We start from the raw sequence: 24513 nt of genomic DNA, 5'->3' as shown, positions 1-24513 counted from the left end.
GAGCTTTTGAAGGTCACTCAGATTCTGGATAAATAATAACATACTGAGTGCAAGATTATTTTTGCTGGTGAAAATGACGTGGCATGAATATGCGTGACAATCCGTGCAGCTTTCTCTATTGTTATATTTTGTGCATCTGCACTGCAACTGAGCGTTTATGTTTAAGTTTATGTTTATGTATAAGTCGTGTTTCTCTGTCGTGACGGTTGGAGTTTTGAGGACTCATTGCTAAAGTGTTTTACATAGTCTATTTTTTACCACTGCGATGTTGCGTAATCTGTGAGGCCATTTCCATGTTACTTATGCAAGAAAAAAGTAACACCATAAGTTGGTGCCGACATCTTGTTTATTCCTCCCAAGAAAAAAATAACGTTATCTTAAAGTTGACAGAACAAATAGAGCAGTACTTGATTGCGCAACGCCACATGGAACGTGGCTTTCGCATTAAACAGTTGGGACTCGGACGTTCCACCCTGCACAACTGTGTACTGACACTGCTCAAACCCATAAACGACATCGTATTCTGCTTACCTATGATAGAAATGGGCTTTCGAGCAAACCGCAACCGGCCCCAGAATCCCAGATACTTGCTCCGACATCCGGCAGCCCAAAGTCGGACACAGTACTCCATTCCAAAAAAGACTACGAGAAAAATCTCCTGAAAAAATATCGAAAAGAAACCCAAAATGAGCGACGTTAGGTACTTTGTCAAAGCGACGTCTAGATCGTTGGTAATTGACTTATTCTCTCTTTTTTGTGTTTTGAGCTTTACTTTTATAAAGTATTGTCTTGTTTCCAGTTTCTGATGGTCAATTTTTAGTTTTGGTATGTTCACATTAAACTTCAGCGTCAATGACGTTAGGTTAGGTTAGGTTAGGTTTGGACCTAAAGTGCGAACCACCGTAGAAAACCTAGGTTAGGAGTAATCTTTCTGACCAGAACTGCTGGGCTGTGTCATATTTCTTCGTATATTACTTCCTAGAAGCACGTGGACACCTTCTCCTGGGCATGATTGCTACACGGCTGAAAGGACAGGTTACAGCGCCGCAGTGCAAAGATTTAGAAGGTCGGTGGTAGGGTAAAGTGATGATGTGTTAATGCCTAAGTGCTCCAGCACTAATAACGATATATCGTCTGCATGGCGTCATAACAGGGATGATATCGTGCTCCCACTTTCAGCGCTCGTAGGATGTAAACTTAGCTGCATCCCGTAGCCACCATCGTAATTAAAATAGGTGTCTGCACGCGAACGGGAATATACACTACCAACTGACTAATTGCCCTCCTATACACAAGCCTTTATTATTGAGTACGCGCAGAGACTAAGCGTAATGTCAATGTGCTGTGTGCAGGCTATTGGTGAGAAATATTTTGATGTTGATGATAGCCGGAGGACTTATATTGTGTGTTGAAATTTTCACGCTCATCAGATTCATTTTGGTCATGCAACATGATCGCTAAAGTGAGTAACTCGAGTGCTAATGAAAGATTTCAGTTAATTAAAAGGTTTCCGTGATATCTGCAAATCGCTAATTTCTGCGTGCGCCCAAATGATCTTTCGACCTATTGTTAACCTCTTTATCTGCATTGTGAAAGCCCTCAGAATTGTTGGCCTTTCTCTGAAACTCCACCTACGAACTGAAATTCTGCCTACTATCCAACCACCTGCTTGTGTAGCTGCAGGATATTTGCCTCTAAGCATCGGTAGCTGCTATTGTAGTTGTAAGTGTGAAATATTGAATGTATAAAAAGTACTTAAGGTGTACATTACCATGTAGTACAAAGATGACATGGCAAAATCGCTGTATTGGTCGATGGTGGACAGGACGCTGAAGATGAGGCAAATCAATACAACTAGAAATCTGTAAGAAAAAAAATAGTAGGAGGGACAGTTAGAAAGTGTATTGCACGTTCGACGGCCACGATGAAGTGTACGTGAAAGGAAGCTTTCGTGGCGTAATCAATTAAATGTTGTACAACTAAATGCGACCCGTACAAATGCTCTGAACGAGTATTATGTTGCAACGCTTATGATCATGCGTGACACGAGTCACGGCTTTACTATCATGCGATATTTGTGCTTATGGACTACACATTCCACAAGTTCAGTAGAAACGCAAACATTGATTCAAATGAAGTACACTGTGAGATGTCGATGCAGCAATGAAACGAGGATGAAGGCAATGTTTGATGCTTATCGAGGGAAGAATGGTAATGACAGAAGTATACGTACAGAGACTTCCATATCACTTATGCCACAGTGGTCCCCTACCCATTATGGGGAATTGACGAAGAATTACACATTCCCATCGTTTACATATCTAATGGCTCAGAATAAGATAGCAAAAGTATAAAAAAACATCAGGAAATCATAGAAGCCGTTCAGTAAGATGCGTTATTTCATAAAGATACTTGTGCGCTTGGAATATGCCTGTGAGCTTTCATTATATGTACAAGTGTTATGTTGTGATGCAATATTTTCTTATGCAGAACAAAGGAACGCTCCCATGCATTATGCGGTGGGATAATTACATGGTATATAAGTGAGTTTGTTGTGCCATACCAAGGAAGATACCTATCGAGCAACTAAATGACGCGACAACGCGAAGAGGACGGGGGGGGGGGGGGTGGCTAGGCATTGAAATGTTCGCTTTTATAATCGGGTCCGCACAATGCCTAAGTGCCATTAAGCTGAAAGGCTCATAAAACAATGTTTGTGACATGGGTCGAATGTTCCTTTGCTAGTTATAAATGCAGCTAAGACAGACTGTACGTAGTAAGGCTGTCCGTAGCTTCATCTCTTCTTGTCGACACTACAACGAGTTGCAATAGACCGAAGTGAAATAGGAGATTACGCTTCTTAATTATCACTTGAGTCACTTCTTTTTAGAAGAAAAGCATGGTAAGAAAAGGAAACAAGGAATAGCTTGACCGGATCACGGAGGCAGCATAACCTTAGTCGTTCAATGCAGCGGCATCCAATTTAACATTACTGGGAATGACTCGTTAATGTCTTACTACAAGTAAATAAAAACAAGAATAGTCGTTTAAAAATTAAAGAGAAGTCTTGAAGTCATCATGGGACGTATCAGAGAATTAGTACCCTAAAATAAAAGGTACTTGTAGTGTTCGTGAGAAAGTATAAATGCCTTTTTGGAATAATGACATTGACACGGTTACAGTGTTTACTCAAGATGAGTTGATCAAGACCAGAAATATATAATTATTATTCACAAGCCTGTAAGGGAGATCAGCCTATGAACGTCAGCGAGGGGACACTTGCTCAGCAATATCTCAGAAACCGCAAGACATGCTCGCGTTTTTTTTATTAATAAAATGCCCTCGAAGACTTTTGAAACCGCCGACTTTCTGTTGTACGTTGCGTAGGCTAAAGGTTGGCGATGCCTCTAGCTTCGGCAAAAGCAGTGATATCAAAATATTGAATAATTTAATCACGCAAGCAAATCGCAAGATCGCTGCCGATTGTGTCATCATCCAATGGCGCTCGCCAGAACCATCACCAACGTCACAATCTCGATTAGTTAAAAACTAATTTCGAACAGGTATCTACTGCTACACAACAAAAAGGTAATTAATGAATGATTGGCTTTATGTTTCGTTTGCTTAATCTTTATATTGACGCAAAGAGATACAGTAAAAAAAAGACACTGCAACCACTAAACACGGTTGCGGTGCTGGCGGTCCTTTCGCCTCTGGTATGGCGGCATACCTCTGGCCTCTGAGCACAGAAGCTACTCTTATCAATTTTGTACGCTCGTGAGCAGCTTTGTCGACTCAGTGCCTCGTTTCGCACGTTGTTCTCGTAATGCAGGTTTATCACCTTGGTTCTTGACACACCCTTTTTTTGTTGTTCGCGGTGCTGCGCGGTCCTAAAGCTGAACTGAAGACAAGAGGCGTTGCGCAGTCCCAGCATGCTCGACCAGCGTCGTAACTCATGAGCACATCGGAGCAGCCGGAATCCCTTGAACATAGAAATATGTAGGCAACCATGAAGTGCGATCTTCCGCTACATAGGTGCTTTGGGCTCTATCATTGGCAGCGAGGGGCTACGTCAGTGGGCGAGAGAAATGGACAAAAGAAGATCAGGATGAATTTGAATTGAGGGCATGCATTTCTTTCTTGTATTACAGTGAAGCTGTGTAACGCGTACACTGTATTACGCCCGTATCGGGGACACAGCGTGCGGTCAGGAATCCAGACGTGTAGGGGGAGAGGGGAAAGAGTGTGGCGACGACGCTGCAGCAATGGAGACGGGTAGGGGGAGAGGGGGAAGGAGTGTGGCGAAGGCGCCTGTGCACGTGGCCTGCGCTTCTGTGGTTATTACGTCACACGCATCGGAGATGCCGGCGCGGCTGCGGCAGCGGTTGCGGCAAATGCATGGAAGGTGCGGTGACCGCGGTGGCGCTTGTGCCGGCGTAGTGTGGTGCCGTATGAAAAAAAAAACGTATGATTTAATAATGTATGCAGCCCGTGTATGCAAGCTAAACGGCTTCGCTGATAATTCGTCCACATATTAATTTTGGGGCCGGAGAAATGTTTTGTTTCAAATTTTTCGGCTGGATGACATGGGAATGCGCAGCAGGGTCGCTATCATTTTTGTTGTATTTACAACTCCAACCGCCAACCTAGGCAACTCGCGACCTCAAAGCGGTGACTTGAAAAGTGTTCGAGGGCCCGTTTAACTGTAGAGATATAGGCACTTAGGCTGCAATAAAGTCAGCGCTTGTGTTATGCCCACGTCTTCGTTCACCTTGGTTTTCAGTGCGCTGTTGGTTATCTGCCGCGAATAAAATCTGCTTTTTCAAGGCGCAGTGAAAACATTGAGGCTACTTATTTTCCTGTATAACACACAGACACATACCCCAAGCACACAAACATTCTGGTGTGAGCATGTGTGAGCAAACATTATAGTGTGAGCATAGTGAAGCATTGGTGAAACTGACTTTCATCACCGCATACAAAGTAAAATACCCCAAAACAACAAAATCTATAGCTGGAAGTTGAAGCTGCGAGGTAAGATACACTACGCACAATTAAGCGTCCCTAAGCAGCGGTGAGTTCTACTGTGCAGTCGGGATGTCGCCGCATTTACGAAATAGGAATGAGCCCTCAAAAAACTATTCCACTATTGGGCTGTGTTAAGCCAAATCAATCAAAATAAATATTTTTGCTTCTTCTCATGCAGATTTCATGCGTAAAATTTAATTTCAGAATGAATCAACATATATGTAAGTGAGTATCGATGCGGTATATGAACACATATAACATTAGTTCAAGAGAATACTTCGTATACATTTGCTGTGGTTGCGCTTGTGTAATGCTTCTCATAAATATCAAGTGGTATGTTAAACGAGCTGCCTGTATTTTTCTAGTCATGTGTGTACGTCAATTGGAAAAGGAAGGAGTTTTCAATAAACAGTCAGGCAAACTCAGAATGTTGCAGCCTCATAGTCAAGACAAATTGTTTTTTTTTTGTTATGTATGGACGTTGCCTATAAGCAGACAGCGAATGAATACAGGGATGATATGGAAGTTGCCATGGCCACATCCGTCTGTATCGACAAAAATGAACGCTTGCTTATTTCTATGGAAAGAGCGCATAGCATACTAAGCGCTAGAGTTACTGATGACTCGCCGCAGTTGCTTAGTGTCTAACGGGCTGGGCTACCAAGCACGAGGTCGCGGGATCAAATCCCGGCCACGGCGATCGCATTTAGCTCTGGGCGAAATGCGAGAACAACCGCGTGCTTAAATTTAGGTGGGCGTTAAAAAACCCCAGGTGGCCCAAATTATTCTGGAGCCTCCCTCTAGGCGTGTCGCATAATGAGATCGTTGTTTTGGCACATAAACCCCATCATTTAATTAATTTCTAGTGTTACTTATTATGCTGCATTGCGCCGGCGGACACTGCAGGAAGACGTCGCCTCGATTTGCCCAGCATGGTGGCGGGAGATTACAATTATAGACACAATGTGCCCACAATTGCCATGACATGAGTACAAACGTGTCCAGCGTACAGGTCTGTAAATTAGACTCTTAGCGGATAATGCTAGTGAGAACACAGATATGTGATACGAAAGTCATTACGATGTTCATCTTTTCGTAACTACGCCTCTCGTAATACAAACAGAGAGAGAGAGAGATGCAAATGAGAGGAAGGCAGGGAGGTTAACCAGACTTAAAACGTCCGGTTTGCTACCCTGCACTAGGGGAAGGGAAAGGGGAAGTAAAGACGGAAAGAAGAGCGTGACAAAAATAAAAGCGCAAAAAATATGAAAAGGAACGAAATGGGGTGATTACAGTCTTTCTAATAGGCCACTGCCACGTAGAAAAGTCAACAGTGCCTTGACCGACTTTTGCTGCGACGACAAACAGTTACAGGCAGAGATATTGCAGCTTCCAGAATATGGAGCAGGGGACGTTAGATCAGGAAAGAAGCGATATTCCATAAACTGAAATATGATTTTACGTTGTGAAATACATTTTTATCTTGCCATGCCAAAAATATTCGACAACCACCACCACCACCAGCACCAACTCCTCCTCCTCCTTCTCCTCCTCCTCTTTACTGGAGTTTAACGATATAAAGAAAAGATCTTTGAAAGATATTCAGAATCCATTTTCTTAAATAGCCTGCCATTTCGTCGATGATCAGTTCTGTGTTTCCTATTGTTTCTTTTTGTTTAAATTTGTTTTTGAAAGCATATACTTCAGGAAAAACGCTAAATATTCTCGAACGTAGACACTAAGCATAATAAAAGCTTTTTGGATTCCAAAGAAAAAGAACTTAGCTGTTTGCCAACCTTGGCGTCAATGCCCTTGCTTTTATTATTTCATTCTTGCATTCGGACAATACTTAATCATATTCCATTATCCTGATATACTGAAGGACCGTGTAATAGGATTCTTGAAGAAAGGCAAAAAAAAATGAAAGAGCGACAGTTTAATAGGTGCACGAAAGTTTCAATCAACGTTTTTTGTGCGGAACGAGAGAAATAACAAACGAGCTTAGAAAAGATGATGGACATGTGGGACCTCGCAGGATCACGAACGAAATTCCAGTGAGTCTGAGACAAAGAGCCCAAGGCGCCCGTCTTCTAGATCCATGTTATAGGCTCCTGTAAATCTTGTTTCTCTACTATACTGCCTATTAAGATAAATTTTTGTCAAAATTCGAAGTGCACGTTTCCATTGGGTGCTCTCGAATGGGAGTCCTCCACCTACACTGTATCTACTCTAAGTAGCAGCTTCGCTTCCACTGACGGCGGTGAAAATGGGGACTTCAAAATTTCACTTTCTGGAAAAAGGAAACGGTTGCCCGGCATGCCTGCAATGGACTGAGCCATTCATTGCACACTAAAACAAAGGCACTGACAAACATTACGTGCTATTCTTGCCTCCCGGACGAAATGATATTACGTATGGCTGTTGCGATGAAAAAGACGCGAAAGAAACTCCACGTCAGGCACCAGAGATGTCATGTCGGGTTAGTCGTAATGAAGGCGGAAGTGCAGGGAAGGCAAAGTTTCTTGAAGCGCCTGAAATTCCGCTAGTGTAACGAAAACTCTGCTTCAAGCGCAAGCGCTTTATTTCTTGCAGAAGTTCCCGAAAAGCAGGGCAGTGCAGCAGGAACTATCGCTGGCAAATTGGTCGGCATAACGTCTGCTAGATTGTTCCACCTGGTGCCGCATTGTCTCTTGCAGTATTATAAAGCTGTGTCTGCACGGCATGATGCGTAATTTCCGTAGTGTCGTCGCTAAATTGCAGCGCTCAAGAAATTCGCCGTGTAATCCACAGTGAACTCGGGGAAGGCCGGATGGCTTCGCAGAAAATCAGCGATGGTTGGCGTATTTCGCGGCTTATGCGCTCAAGGTCTTTTCGAAGCTATGAGCTCTGCAGAAGGCACAACTTTTTTAAGCATATTTCTAGTAACATCACTTAATGAGTGCCACAGTTCCTGAAGGCTGGGTGACCGATAGTGAGGATGGAAGGGCTGCTTCCTCCCTCTCGAAGGTACGTTGTTACTTTTCCACTTAGGCGTCCGAGAGAAGCCGCCAGAGATGGTGCACATGCAAGTGAGAAGTAGTGCCGCTGAGGGTAGCAGCGTTAGGTTCGCTGGACGTTTCGGATGGATGGAAGCAGCCACTGATGAAGCTTGAAAAAGCTTGGTATTAACAACTTTTTACAAGAAATGGCATATAAAGATGCAAGGTGGAACTAGAACATATAGGGTTATCCTGTATCGGCAGAGCCTATGGTGCATAGCACCGCAAGTTGAGTCCAGAATGCTGGGTCAGAGCAACCGGGTCACCTTTTCGACACCTTGGTGCCCAGCCCCCAACATTTACAGCCTATAATCACCACAGAGTGGTTCTGAGTACGGTCCGTCGACACATCACTCGTCAATCCGTTACAAGGGTCATCGTGTGAGTGGTCCACCAGCTATTCAATATTCAAGCATTGGGCCTCGTCTATATACACACCCGCTTGCGTTGACCTCATCTTCAGATGTTCGCTCCTCTCCTGAAAAGAAACTAAAGAAACGCAGCAAGGGAGAGGGTCACGTACGCGTACCAATCGTATCCTGCGCGAAGCCGCATATCCCAACGCAATGGTCACAATGAAATAGTAATAAACAGGTAGCACCTGCAAGCTAAGGGGTCAGGGTGACTGACCTGTGATGTGTCACCCCACTCTCCGCTCCTACCTGCATGCACCCTTTGGCAAAACCGATAGCGTAGTAGCTCAGTAATTGCAGGCCGTGCGTCAACGAAATCAGTGAATGCGAAACTATAGGCGCGCATACACTTGTCAAGTAAGCCCTCGCTCTGAAAGTGGTTCCTACAATGGTCACGGTCTCAGAAACGCGTTGCTACAACGATCACAATGCGCGCAGTGCAGGATGAATACGGCGTTTACGCCTTCTGTGCCGTCATGGCGATGGCCGCCCAACGCTGACTACCAATTATCCCATTGCGCTTCTCTCGTCAAGCAACGGCCCTTGGCCGCATATCGCTAGCCGTCTCTTTACTTTTCCCTTGCAGCCGTTCACCTCGACGGGCCCACAAGTGAGGAAAATGATGATTTCGGGATTCCAAGGCTAAAGGTAAAGAATTCACTCCGCGCGTTTCCAACAGCAGGCTCACACCAATATATTGTTACAGCCAATCTGCACTTCCTGTAAAACTAGTTAATTTGTGTCGTTCTATAGCTATAACCGACATTTCGTTTAATTGCTCCCTTAATGAGAAGATGCCACCTGGGGTCATATAATGTTGAACTATACCGTGGTGTTTTTCCCAAATTTTCTAACGTCAAATTTAAGTAACCACTGACGCAAGCATCGTGCGGTGACACGTATCTGTGTTTGAACAGCCCCAATAAAACGCTGTCCTCTTTTATAGACCCCCTTCGTTTGCCTTGAAAGTAAATAGCACTTGACTTAGGGCGACCTCTCCACCTTTCTGCCATTAAAAATTATCTCTCTCTTGAAAGTAAATAGCTTTGCCTACGTTGATCGGTGTTTTTTGTCTAATTGACTCACAACAGGCGGGGCTCGCGTAAAAATGGTGATGATTTCGATGGGTCCGTGTTAGCGCAGTAAAAGCAGATAACTAGATGAGGAGGGTGGCTACGGCATTTACGATGGCACGCTTCCCCTTGCTATGCTTGCGGTACTTGGTCAAAATTCTCAGCGCCATGCAACAGAAACTTAAAAATGCCATGAAATTGTATTGTCGAATTGTCAGAGCGAGCTCGTATGCGTGCCTAAGCGGTTCGGCCTTTCCTCTCTTTGCTATCTCGCTCTCTCTCTCGGCAGCGTTACACTGCCAGGCAAAGAATGTTCTTATACGCAGAGAAATGTATTGTCCCCGGCAGCTCCGAGTAGTCAGCGAGAACGGCTGGGGGGCAGCCATCTTTTATTCCTTTCAGAACGGGGCAGTATCCAGGTATGCCGACAAAAAAAGAAATAAGAAAAAGAAAGAAACGATTTTGCGTACGGCACTATATTCCATTTGTAGTGCATACGCGCCATTTTGCTGTGGCGAGTTTTTGGAGTTTTGTGACCTGCCTAGCGGATAGGCAAAGTGGGTGCAGTTTTGTGACCTGCCTGGCGGATAGGCAAAGTGGGTGCAGCCCAAAATTTTTTGGCCAACTGCGGAGGGCTAATGACGAAAAAAAAAAGCGCAGAACCGGAAATCTATTTTTCTCTTGTTGCGGTCGAATTTTGGACACTCAAGTCTGTAAAAGTCATGTTGGGTTTGAAGGTTTCGCGTTATTTGTGACTTCACTTGACAGGCAGGTTAACGGGGGTTGGCCCGAAGTATTTTTGACCAATCGTCGAGCGCTAGCGCTCGAAACGGAATAAAACAGATTGAAATAGCTTTACGTTATAGCTGCTGTGATGTCCCGAAAAGTAATATCATAAGCTTGGATATCCCTGCTGCAGGCATGCAAATCGATGAAATAGTGCTCGGGGAATAGCAAGAATGCGGTAAAAATACGTTGATTTGATTTGAATGGTACCGTCTTTAATAAAAAGAAAAAAAAAAGCAAACCCATTCGCTTTAAGCATTAGAGGTATGCATGGCAACCTCGAATGGGGTGCTGGTTCGTGTCGTAGTGGGCGGCTGCTATGATAGCGGTGGCCAGGCCCGAATTCATCGGGAAAAAAAATATCGACGAGCTTCATTGAGAGCAAGGTAACGTACTCCCTCTTGTTGTGGTGAGGTCGCATTTAAGAATCTCATGTAATGGTACTGCACATAATGATAAGAAAGAAGAAAAGAGGCGCTCATCACCATTGGTCGCTTCATACATTTCTCTGACACAACCTTCTTCACATGCCACATTCCATGCCACCCATTGTGACTGGCTGGATTCCTTGGGACATTCCGCGCGGGAGGCGTTTGCGGATTGAGGGAAGGCGATCGGTGAACGCGGGAATATGCATCTTCAGGGCGTCGCTGGTCCAACATGCCGTGATCATTTTGACTCATAACCTGAAGCCTCTAAGAATAGCGGCAGGTTTGAGAAACATGTTATACACGTATGACACTACCCAAAACGATATAATGCTCAATACCATGTTACAAAAGCAAGTATTTTGTTCCTGTGATGCTTCGATAAATTTGAAGCCCTGAAAAGGCATGCACTGTCGACCAAAAAAGTTTACGGACCATGCGATCTGAGAAAGAGCTGAATATATCCGCTGCCTCACTAGCTAGCCTGGCATTGACAGCCTCTACTAGTATATGCGAACAGCATTCTGATAAACAGTTTGACTAACTACTGATACAAGGTACTCAGAAGTTCAACGTTTTCTGATATCCCGTGGTCCGCAAACTTTTTGGTCGACGGTGCCATTATTTCGATTAGAACATAGACAGAGTCGACGTTGACCAAGGCTGTTATTGATGACCTGAGTAAGGACTGAGGCCTTGCGAGCTTAGCTATAGTAAATGTGAAAGGAGATTCGACAAGTAAATCATCTTTCGAAAAACAATTCGCGTATAGTCTTTTTATGCACGCCACGCAAAGCACAGATAGCAATTTTATAGGTGTCACTCAGTACAGTCATTGTGTGCCTTAGGGTATCCAGAAATGGCACACTATAAAGATGCACCGTTCGTTGTTAAGACATGCCCTCTAAGAAATTTAACAGGCGCACAGCCAGCGTCAAGCTGCACCAAGCATGAAGCCAGTGCGCTTCGTAACAACTTACCGTCGGCTGCATCGTACACCGTACCAAAACCACCGTCTTCTACTTCTGCTTTAAACATAAAAACGCAGCAACTTTTATCAGAAATAAAAATGTACTTCTTCATGAGCTGCATCAGTCGCGTCCATAATGTATAATATAGACTTGGCTCTAGTAGGGTCACTGTTCAATATATATATAAGCGCTCACCCCATCTCTTATTATCCTCACCTAGTCCAGTACTTTCACTCCCCTCTTCGGCCATGCAGAGTAGCACACTAGAGCGCACTAGCTCAGGTCAACCTCTCTGTTTTTCCTGTCAATAAATTATATCTTCTATTCCCTATTTTATCCCATATTATAGAGAGCCCTCAACGGTGCCCGTTTTTATTCTAAATGAACCGACGTTCGCAGTCATGTTCGCGGCATTGCGCTTACCTGTATTTGGTCGTAATTTATAAAATATATCCTAGGAATGAACACCTTGACTGACGCATACTTTTGGCGCCAAACATTTCTGAGCTATATTATTTGATAGTGAATTTCTTTTGTACTCTAGTGCTTCAGCAAATGGTCGAGGACTGGACGTAAGGCGCTTTAAGTTCATTGTCTATGCAACGATAAAAGAAGTCTTTTCAAAATACTTAGGCCAAGTTAAAAAAAAATGTACATGTATAAGAAGTGTCGTAAGCTGTACTGATAGTTATTAGTGTACCCGTTTTAATATTGCTGTCATTGTCTTTCGTAATATATTGAAATTTTGTAATTCACCGCATGACAGCTTTAATCCACGCTCGCCTGTCCACACAGGAATCTTCACTGGCGAAGTGTGCTAGCTGGAGACACTACTGCTGTGCTAACATCTTGTGATAAATTCGTTTTGTATCTTTCAATTGGCGGTCCAACATTTATAGAATTTGGTTGACAGATGTACGTGTCATCTAGTAGCAAACGCACTAACTCATGGGACAGTTTGAACTCGCGCACATTATCTTAAAGTATGACAACACAGTAATGATTGAACTGAAGCTTGGGCAAAGTTTACGATCCTGTGCAGACAATCAAGATAACGCGATGCTTTCGAAGGGCACTTTCCCATCGCAGTGTAATTTCGAGCGCTTCCGTGTTTCTAGTTCTATTATCCTAAGGCACGCCATCGCGGCGCGGGGTAACCACCTATCGCATTTCGTGCGCAGTTCTGCAGGAGCGCGTTATTTTCCACGTGGCTCTGAGCACAAAAACTCATTACCTAAAGATCTATTACGGCTTAAGCGCTCGTAGTAGGTTTACTCGGTTAGTGCCATCACAATATAATCTCTCGTAGTTTTGTGCCGATAGTGCTTCCTCTACATCAAGAAACTTACAAAAAAATAAAGCCTCAAACAGGTACTGACATAATTTTTAGGACTATTCATCTTTTGCTGCAAGTAAAGGTTCTATGCCTTAAAGACTTAAAATATAGTTGTAAGCCTGAGCGCATATTACGTACCTAATGACATTAGATTTTTTACAGCCGTTCCGTGTCCTAGGCGGTTACAGTGTGGTGGCATCTTAACGTAGGAGGGGGTCACGTGGGAGGAGTACATCGCGCAGTTTTGTCAATAGCTACGAATAGCTCGGTTGCCCCTTATGCCGCTACTCGTTTTCACGCGTGACGTACAGGGTACCCCAAAGAACTTAATTCAACACCCGACTGGGGTAACAACAACAGCCATAGTTATATTTCCGAGAACATGGCAAGGAAAGCTGAATGTTCTGTGCGTGTGACATGTTCGCGTTGATATTGCTTGTTCATATTTCATTCTTGCGTTCTCCTTTTATCTTTTAGTAGTGCCTGAGGAATGCATTTAGGATTTTGGTATAGCTGGTCCTAACAAATTGTACCTGCTCACGTTTCTACATTACAAATAAAAAATAACGAAAAACGATGCTTTGGCAGTACGCAGAAGACGTGGAACGCTGAGACCAGAAAACAACACGTTCTGGTTCAGATTGTGTTAGGCTCTTTGTGGTGCCGAGAGAATAGCAGCAGCAGCAACAACAATGACGGCATCGAGAACAAATTTTGGTGTCAGAAACACCGCACGTGTCCGTAGCAATGTCTGGAACTAAGCACTGCATGCCTTACTTTTTTGGGCAGTGCGTTTACGCCCGTTAGCCTTTCGCCGACTTAGCTAGCAACCGGCCGCGCAAACACCTACGTAAAAGAGAGCACACAGTGGATAAACACTGCCTTGGTGTAGCGAGCACATGTATCGCAGTATACAGCAAAATTGCAATGGTATTGTTGCCGGAAGAATTTGGCTAACAACACAGCCTCCTTTGGGAAGCAACGTGCTGGATCGTTAGTTCTCGTTAGCTTGCTATGTGAACCGTAAGAATGTTAGTGCGTCTCATTCGCGCCGCGAAACTTTTAATTATCCGGTCGGGTGCGGCACGTGAGACAACCCACGCATATTGTTTTTGTCGCTGGGGGCCGAGAGAGCAATTATTAAAGGAGTTTTCTGCCCCCAAATAGGCACTAGTTTTGCCTTAATTGCTGAGAACGGCAACGCCATTTGCATAACCGCTCACGTAGGGTAAAAGGAAAAGCGCGCTGTTATCTAACCTATCGCTGTCAAGGTCCGCTGAGGAATGTGTTTCATGTAAGTGAAGGTAAAGCAATCTGTACTTGACGAATAAATATTGTCACAGTAAACATTAGGATTTCGCACGTGTGGTTAGATCTGTAGAGCACTAAGAACCTGGGGCCGTATAACGTAAAACTACTCCAATACGTTTTTATTCCAACCTCCTGATGTCAAATTTGCGTAACTGCCAACGGAAGCATCGGGCGGTCATCCGCAGGGTTGTCTGAACAAACCAATCAAATGCTCCGCTCGTTCATAGGAGGTCACTTTTGTTTGCTTGAAAAACGAATAACATTGCCTGCACTGAGCGGCTTGTCTTATATAATTGGCTCACAGGAGGCGAGGAGCATGCTCAAGTGGAGGGGGATCCTATGGGGCCGAGCCACTGCACTGAATATCGATAATCGGACGAAGAGGGGGGTGCCGACGTCTACGATTGGTCCACTTTTTCTTAGCTTGCGGTGGTTCGTCGACAGTCACGGCGACACGCAACGGAAGTTTAAGAATGACGCTAAAACGGATCCTTAGCGAAGAAGAATTGTCAGAACGAGGTCTTCAACGTGCCGAAAGTTCTCGAAAAGGTTACACGGCCACGCAAAAAGCTTTATTACACGGAAATAAACCCATGCTTTCCGGCAGGGGCGAGTGGCCAGTACCGGAGCGATTGGCGGCAGCCATCTTTTATTCCTTTTGGAACGGGGCAGCCTGCTGCTATTCAGAAGAGAATTCAGTTTTGTTCGGCATATTAATGCATCTTTAACGCGTACGCGTCACTTTGACGCGGTAAGTTTTTGCGGTTTTGTGACGTCACGTAAGAGGCAGGTGAAGTGGGTGCAGCCCGAAAACTTTTGACCAATAGCCGAAGGTAAATGGCAAAAAGGCGTCTAATTAGAAATAACTCTTCTTGTTTTGTTCGGGCAAATTATGCATAATCAGTGTGTACATGTCATATCACATGGGGAGCTATGGCGGTTTTTGTGAAGTCGCGTGACAGACAGGTGAAGTGAAGGTGGTCCAAAAAAGTTTTTGACCAATCGCGGTGGGCTGATTGCAGAATTGGAATAGAAAAGTTTGGAATAGTTTTACGTTATAGAGCCCCTGATCAAATTCATAGAGGAAGCTTATGTTCTAACCAGACAGACCAGCTCGAATGAGAGTGTGCGAAATGACAAAAAGGAAAAGAAAACGATAAACATTGTCAGGTGTACCATGTACCATCAAGACACAGTCTCGAACATCGGTCCTATACATCGTTCACGTAATTTGAATATGCAATGATGATATAAATATTACCAGCTTATAAAGAACAGTTCATTTGTAGGCAACTCTTTTTGACAGGATATAAAAATTGCTTTAAGGTTTGTTCTGGCCAATTTTTCGTTTGAATTACTATTTATCAGCGCAGCATTTTTTTCTTTATGTCATTTATAAACTGCAGACCCGAGGTGCAAGTGACACAGGCATAAAACTATAGAAAGACAATGAAAATATATTAACGAGTTAGAAATAAAACCAAACCGGCATGCTGTAAAGTACGATCTAGACACTTCCAATCCCTAATGGTGCCACCTTTCCTGTATTACCTGTCTTCAGCCTGTTCACGTCTGAAGAAAGGGCGCATCATTTCGTTCGTGATTTGACGTGCTTTCCCGGCATAAGAAAGCGATTATGTACAGCCCCCGATGCGGCACTGTGATATTTAGTAGCAAGATGCCACAGTGATGTAGCGCTATGCATGAGGGAAAGTTCTCTGTCATAGTTGACGGAGCGAGACTTGGTCAGGTATGGCAGCTTCGGTTAGTATTTGTTTTAACAGCTCTATTCAGAAATTATCAACGCTTGTGCCAAGCCTATATGGTAATTCGTGTGCTTGCCGATCGGCATATCACACCTGTAGAGCTTTCCACAGGACAGCTGTTTACAGAACATTTCACTTCTCCCTTCAAAAAAGGAAATGGAGGGAACCGGCAAATAAAATTAACAAGGGGAAGCCTCACACGACTGCGCGGAAAGCTTCCAGGCCCAGGGGTTTCTATAAATTAGTTCGTGTGTGTTCATATAACTATATTAGTCAGCTGTCCACATTGAAGAAGAATCAGAGGGTTCCATAAATTTTGTGGATATTGATATAGCTATCAAAGTCAGCTAGCGCCATTGAAAGCTTACTACATTGCGATTGAAAGCGACAATAATTAAATGTAGACTACCACTGAAAGCAAGCCTCAGTGCCACCTCACATGTTAAGACCGAATTGGACACGGGCCAAATGTACGAGACACAAATTGTGTCTACTTATGTTTTCTACTTTACACCTCATCTCATGCACTGTGGTTCTCGTGTCAAGCAGGGACACCTAGCCAAAGTTCTTGCTTTTATTTGTTGCCTGTAAAAAATAGCCTTATATGGCATGGCAGCGGTAATGACGGTACGATCACAATATCCGCATGTTCACAACGACGGTGGCGAGAATGATGGCGACTGTCAAGACGACGATTGCTGTATGATGACAAGTTGAGCGGCGACTGTGACGTAACGGCGATGACGTTGACGACTCTACGACAACGCCACCGACGGCAACCGAGGACTAGGAACTTGAATGACCTATCGCGAACCCATTGAACCTTCCCTTCAACAAAGTATATTCTTTATATAGTGTTTGCGTGCTAATCCCCTTGCCAGTGCACGTACACAAACCGACCGATAGTAAGCCTTATTCTGCTTATGTTTTCTTTCTTTTCTTCTCGTTTTATTTGCGAAAACATTAGCATTAGCTCAGGAAGTGAACCATCGAGAGTGATAGCAGTGTTTATCGTAGGCAAGACAGTGTTGTCACAGCGCTCGTGGGTTGACACGTCGACGTCACACAGCACGCGACGCAGCTGCCTGCTAAGCAGAAGAAACAACGGACCTGTCTGTCCGCCGACACTACACTGGTGCCATGAGAAGTGCCGGCATCTGCCCTGTAGGCGTCGCACCTGGGCGGCGCACGAGTTGAGTCCCAAGTGGAACCGTCGGCGCTCGTGGGTTCAAGTTTGCTGTCCGGCCCGCTCAGACCAGTCTACGTACTGTGGTGCGTAGGAACAACGCAGTGTTTGTGCGGGGAGCGCTCACGCCAGAACCGGAAGGCAGAACGCGGCCATGGCTTCCCTGCGCAGCCGATTGAGCAGAGCGTGGCAGTTCGCGCACTTGGCTACGTCGTCTTTTTTTTTTTCGGCCAAATGAAGTGCGCGTCTGCCGCGTCTCCGAAGGCTTAACCCTTGGGAGCCTTCGCAGACACGCATGCACACTCGCGCGCGCGTGCGTATGTGCAGGCTTCATAACGTGCCACGGGCTACGCCGTCGATAACGTGACGTCACAAGGGCGCTAACGCACACGCAATGTATCTGTAACTGCTATCGAAGGAAAACATACGGCTTCAGGTGACTGAGCCTGATGTCACTTGAGGGTTTTGCATATCTCCCCCAGCGACGAAGTTAAAAAGCAGGAGCATTGCACATCATGTGCATAATCACCTGACACACCATTGGTACGTTTGTTCCGTTTCGCTGTAGAGTGCTCTAAAAACGCCACAGAAGAACTTCACTTTGGCCTAGTTGGTATTTACTGCATATCACATTGACCGCAAAAATGACGGGGACAGAGGGAGAGAACACATAAACAGCACGGGCGGTATGTGCTGCCGCCCGTGCTGTTTATGTGTTCTCTCCCTCTGTCCCCGTCTTTTTTGCGGTCAATATGATATGCTCTGAAAGCGCCCTCGCGGTGCCGTTTGTACTCGGGCCGGTCGAAATCCGAGCGCTCGAAACAAGTTCTACTGGTTCCATCAGAGTGCCGTGCTCCACCCCCACAGCACGGTACTCCTATCTCTGGGAGCTTTTGAACCTTCGGCTGGGGAAAGTAAAACCGTGGTTCCAATCTCGAAAGGACTGCGCATTGCTGGAAAGCAACTTGAAACGCGGTAGGAACTTGTCGAACGTACCACGTGTCTCTATGCGTATTTGCCGTACGTTGTAGTTTGCGGTAGCGGCCGGCGAACCAGGTTGAGGTGTATTCTTTTAATGCGGGAGTCTTACGTTGTTTCTCTCTTGTCTGAGTTTCTGGCATGCTCTAGACGAGTTCACTTGAAATCCGCGTGCTGTGCAGAGTGGGAGTCGCGACAGCCAAAATCCTGAGTCATGCGAGGTCATGAGGCACGCGAAAAGCTACCACCTGACGCTGGACTACCATTAAAGGCAGCAAGGATCTTTCCATAAAATGATCCTGCTGCACAAAATGTGTATGCTGCCGCAATACAAAAACACCGCTGACAGGATCTGACAGAACCGTCTTCCCCGTTTGGGAACGTCCAGGGTTAAAAGGCGCATTTACGGCACAACAACTAGTACATGAGTACGCTCTTTTCCTCTTCAAGTTGCCGCTGCAGTCGTCATTTATTCAGGCCACAGTAAGCACGACAATCCCATCATTAAGCGGGTTACATGACTTCATCCTGCAAGTGCAGCAACAAGTAATAGGATTAACGAGTTAAATCCCTTTATAAGGAAGTGCGCTTGCGCTTGAGGAAAACAAGAAAAAAAAAGAAAACACGCTCGAAAGCTGTGGTTGTTGTTAAAATAAGCATCAGAATGAACCCTGAGAGGGAAACAGAATGCATAAATGATCAGCTTTTATCATATGATTACTATTTTCTTGTTTTTTGACCTTCATGTGTCTGATTTTTCGTGCTTTGAATAGCAGTGACATCAGGTCTTGCAAACGCTCAGCGTTTACAAGCCGGAATGTAATGATATATATACACCTGCGCTTGATATGATAATTTCGGTTCACAGACGTACGTTCGTGCAAAATTTATTTGCATACGTAACTATATGTACTAGAGCTACAGTTGTTGCTGTGATGATTAAAAAAAAACGTGAATCACGAATGCGTAGCTTAAGCAGCCATTGATGGAGAAGTGTATAAAAGCTCATGCGGGTTCAGGCATGCGTCAATAAGAAAAGAAAAAGGAAAGATAAACCCAGGATCGACGTCAAGGCCTAAATACAAGAAAGATGACGGCAAAGCCACGCGTCCTGTCGCTTTCTCTCTTCTTGTATTTGTCGATTTCTATATCCTCCTTTTTTCTAGTTTGCGGGCATGAACCAGCCTCCGGTATACGTTTTTCATTCTCAGATCGCCTTATTCAGGTACATCTTTTTCCCCCCAAACACGGAACGATGGCACAGACTACCTAGGAACACACGCTAATTGCCTATAGCACAATTTTTAGTGGCACGAGCGTCGAGTGGCACTCTTGTTTCTTGCACAGCAATTCCGGTTCCCCTCCTGAGACGACCGGTGACGAAATTTAAAATAAATAAAAAAGAAAAAAAATATAAAGTACAAAATTCATGGGTTGCGTTGTATATATGATGTCAGAGCCAAGTGTAGTTACAAGATGAGTTACTAAAATGTCTGGAATAAGTCGAAATTATTAGAAACCACTGATTTCCGCACACCAGAGTACATAATCGTAGATCCGCCACGTGAGCACGACTTTGGCGAAGTTCCTGGAAACTCGGAAAGAGAAACCGGAAGTAATGACGTCACTAATGATGTAGCAGACAAGTAGGTGGCGTGGTATTTAACCGGCTAATAAATGGAACACAATTGCCTGGCATAGACTGAATATCCACCTAGCAGAACAGATGTGACGTCGCTCTCTCCCCTCTGGTTTCTCCTCCCCCGATGCTCACGTGCTCGCTCGCTCGCAACAGCTGCGCGCTCGCGCTCGTTACATGCTCTGACGTCAGCACCGGAAAGGGCGGATAAGGTGCGCTTCGTGCGCCGATCGCTAGGGGGCTACGCACCGCCAGGTCTCGCTCCTCACCCTCTCTCACTCCTCGCCAGCATATCGCGCCAGGGGAAATTCGTTCGCTCGCTTTACCTAAAGAACACCAACGCCGAGGTGCCATTGTCACTAAGATACATCTGAGTCAAGGTTATGGTCGCCTACCATTTTTATTGTCCCAGACAATTTACATTTATTTTTACCTGGAACTACATCTCCTAGGCCTTATTTTCCATGCAACTGTTTCTTCGTTGATGGACCCCTTGACGTGCATTGTTTATTTGTGCGTCTATTTACTTTGACACTGCTTACTTTTTCTATGCTCCCACTCCTGCGATCGGCTGCGGTATAGGTAATAAACAAACAAACAAACAATAAATAAATAAATAAGTTAATTAAACAACTCGCCTAACACCGTTCCTTGCTTCTCAATTAAGTAAGCCGTTGTTACAAAGAACGCACTGACGTTGCTGTAGTACTCCTTTGTGGAACGTTATTCTTTGGCGTTGCGAAATAGAGAGCATTAGCATTTTGACTACTCTTTTATGCATAGTCAAGCGAAAGCTGTCTAGAACAATCAATGCGGCCACGCCACATTACATATATTGTGGATACATTAGATCTGTCACCCTCCCTGGTGAATTCCGCGTATATTTTATGCACGCTACAAATGCGGAGCACAGGTGTGCTTCCCTGTAACAAGAAACACAAAATTGGTTGGGATTGGACGGCACTGAACTATAGAGACACGTAAACTAATAGCATGCTTTTCCAAGCGCACAGCCGCAGGAATTCTCTATAGACTTGTTCTCACCTGTTGAGAATGAATTTTGGGCGTTTAAAAACACACGCAAGTTTCTTGACATAACATTGTCACAAGTGTTAGTACGGAGCGCGCGACGTAATGATTGGATAGGTATAAAGTACGGGCAAGGTACCATCATACCGTTTTATAATATAGGGTGATGACTACATTATTCAAGAGTTTAATTAGGATCATTACGTCACGTGCTGCACACTTAAAGTGGCGACCACCTTGTACATTGCATTACGAACACGAAGCCCCACTTTAGACTTGGACTTTTAACAGAAGCCTTTGCGTTTATTTCTTCTGTGCTTCCTGACAAGACCAGTTTTCGTCTAATACTTCACTACCCTCATTTTTGTTGCCATACTTTCCCTATCTTTTCAAACAAATAAAATTTAGAAAATTATAAGTTCCTATGGCCTTGTGTTGAGACCAAGCGAAGGGAGCTAGTCGGGCCAGCAGTAAGGAAATAAAACAACAACGATACGTGTATACCAGGTATTGATTTCCAAAGCTGCAGTGTATGGAGTGAAGCAGCAGAAAATGAAACAACGACACTTTGATGTTCCGGAAGTGTTAGTGGCACTTACACTGAGAAATGGTAGAGGAAGCACTTCCAGCCCGTCGGTCGCTCAAGGAAATTGTACACCTTTCCCTGGAAGGTCATCTTTCCCTTTTTGCAGCCATCCCGGAAGGGAAAGACCCCTAGGTTGGTCCTGGAAGCAAGAAAAGAAACGGGCAGTAGCTCAGTGAAAAATTGATGACGAATACTCGGGACCTACTCATGTTCGTGGAACCCGGAAGTACGGCGTTCATTTCAGTAAAGTTATGTCTTTTTTCGGTCGCAGTTTGTTGTAAATGTCTCCAAAAAAAATCATCAGAAAGGCATTCTAAATGAAGTTCGACCGCGTGAAAGAGTGTTTTTCACATCGAGCTGACAGTCACCATGACAATGTCGGAAAAATTGAAGCGTTGAGTGGTCTTGCTTTAAAAATAAAATAAGCGAAATCGCAAGCCCCAACACTTACGCTTTACAGCAATAATGAATTAAAAAGATCAATTCATTCTAAATAGCAACAGGTGGGCGCTGGTACTCCCGTGTGCTTTGAAAGCAAGCACATAACACGTGCTTCAAATGGTGAGATGAGAAAATCTGAAAGAAATTTCTATAGAGGTAAAGTTTCTTTAAGCAACGCGTCGCTCGTGGTGGTGAGCGTCAATATATTCGGGATAATGATTTCTTAAATATGATTGCCTAGTCAACTTCAAGGTAGTAATTTAGGGCAAATGCTGAAATTGCCCAATTAAAGACTGTTAGTTATCAAAGCATGTCCTTTTAGCAGGAAACCTGATGTTGGCAGTACATTCAAGATAATCGAACTCAGATCTCTAATTTTGCGCACGGCTTTTGCCAGGACTGTGCGGAGAAGAATTCTTTTTTACATGATAGTAACCGGACAGGCAATGTATTTTTCTGCAAGTTCGTGAAGGCATATTTCAAGAATGGTGCTGGCCTCAATATCCCTAGTAGGTGCAGATGTCTTGAGTTGTTAACGCCTTCGTTTTCGCAAGTGAAAACATTCGACCAAAACATATTATTGCGTGGTCGACTTGTAAAAATTTCGTGCTAAATAGCGAGAGATTCCTAAAATTTACAGACTCTCACTGCCTCTGCAAATGCGTTGTTAAAGAAAACAGTTTTCTTTTCTCGTGTGCACCGTCTTCAAAACCTCTGGTTCTTGCAATTTCACGCATTTGCTTTGTGCAGTCGGGAGTTGAAGTTCTTAGGGCAGGTGAATTGGGAAAAGATAAATCTTCCTCCGGATTTTGCAAGCAAGCTAGCTTAAAATTTGATGCATTGCTTTTCACGAAACAGGCCTTTTAGACAAACAGCGTTAGTCGAGAACATTTGCCATATGCGGCACATTTTGTCTCGTCAATGTTCGAGAGTAACGAACATCATACATTTAGGGCTATTTTGATAAAGTATTTTCCAAGGATAACTTGGAGCCCAGTGAAAACAAGAGCTTAATATGTTTTCAATACACTCAGCCGAAGTGTAATAGTTGTATAACTTTAACATACAACCCCGCATCTCTTGCATTTTAGTCGATACAACAATTCATATTCTAAGACAAACGTTGGGCAGCCCACCAAGTTGATGGTAGTTCCAGGAACCACACCATTGTGGTCGCAATGTTACAATGACTCCATAATCTGTTGACATAAACACGCACGCAAGGAGTGCTATATCAATTCCAAATCATCCCTTTGTAAATAATAACATTGTTATGAGGTACTTATTTGTTAACTATTATCTGCATATAGAACTAAGTTATCTTAGAGGAGTAAATGCGTTACTTTTGGATAAGCTTCTGAATATATTTAATAAGTTCTGGATATCCTGCGTGCACGAGCAATTATGCACACCATCAACTTTAATACTCGTGGGCACCGCCGTATAGCGCTGTTACAAGAACCGTGTTTAAAAAAATTCATTGCACGGAGACGTCAAGTTAACATGGTCATGAAATATCGAACGCGCATTCACAACACTTGTAGTTGATATCATTCGTCCATAGTAGAGTGCATTTGTTGTAGTAGTTAAAACACTCCTGTTAACCACCCACGATGACAGCCTCTCTATGCGACGCTTCTATGAATCCGTCCAGAGTGGAGCCTCCATACACCGAAGCAGCCTTCGACACGAAACTGCCGTCATCATTATTAATTTTAGTTGTTTCGACATATTTGCTGCATGATGAAACTTGCTAGAAACATTTTAACTGGTCTTCATTGTATCAGATATAATGTTATATCAGTGTTTGTTGTATCGAGGGGCGATGTGTAGAGTTTACGTAATACCGGAACACTAGACACCTGCCGAGGTTGCTCAGAAGCAATGGTGTTGTGCTGCTGCGCACGAGGTGGTGGGTTCGTTTCCCGACTGTCGCGGCCACATTTTTCAGAGGTAGCGTAGTGCAAGAATGCTTGCGTATTGAAATTTCGGTGCATGTCACAGTATAAACGTGGTCGAAGTCGATCTGGAGCCACCCGCTAGGCTAGCCTCATGACCGATGCTGGTCAACAGCAGATACAGCATTGATACTCCTGTGATACATCTGTGACGAGAACGGCAGCGACAGCGCTGGTAGCGCCATCTTGGGGCGCTTTGCCTAACCACATAGTCGTAGGAAGTTTCTGGTTGCCCAACTGGTCATGGTCGAAGGAAAAGAGAATGGCTATAATATGTTTCATGTACAGCGTTTAACGTTGTGGAAGCCGCGTAAGACGTTTGTAATCAAAATGTGTAGCCCCACGCTTTCCGTGTTCAAGTTTCGTGGTCACGTAAGCTCGTGCGAGCCAAACGCGAGCACACGCGTGAGGCGCTGCGACGGACCGGAAGTGAATGTACGAAAAAACTCTTAACGAGGAAAGCATAAATAAACTCGGAAAGCAAAACAACGAAAAGCAAGATGACCTAAAGTAACGTATTACTCGTCGTACAACAGAGTTCATTTT

General features: G+C 44.3%; 1 protein-coding gene across 1 annotated transcript in view; it reads right to left on the bottom strand.

Annotated features, from left to right (window-relative positions):
• LOC142563319 (potassium voltage-gated channel subfamily KQT member 1-like) overlaps positions 1-21702 on the bottom strand; it is a 58460-nt gene extending 36758 nt beyond the window's left edge. Inside the window, exons 1-3 of the mRNA XM_075673878.1 lie at positions 21582-21702; positions 1772-1862; positions 532-658 (exon numbers count right to left, since the gene is read on the bottom strand). Of these exons, the coding sequence (XP_075529993.1) occupies positions 532-658; positions 1772-1862; positions 21582-21658 (295 nt within the window). The 5' untranslated portion in view covers positions 21659-21702. The remainder of the gene's footprint in view (positions 1-531; positions 659-1771; positions 1863-21581) is intronic.
• Positions 21703-24513: the final 2811 nt, after the last annotated feature.

Source organism: Dermacentor variabilis, chromosome 11 (assembly GCF_050947875.1).
Source record: "Dermacentor variabilis isolate Ectoservices chromosome 11, ASM5094787v1, whole genome shotgun sequence".
NCBI classification, from domain to species: domain Eukaryota; kingdom Metazoa; phylum Arthropoda; class Arachnida; order Ixodida; family Ixodidae; genus Dermacentor; species Dermacentor variabilis.
Note: the sequence above shows the minus strand (reverse complement) of the source record. Positions and strands in the feature narration are given on the sequence as shown.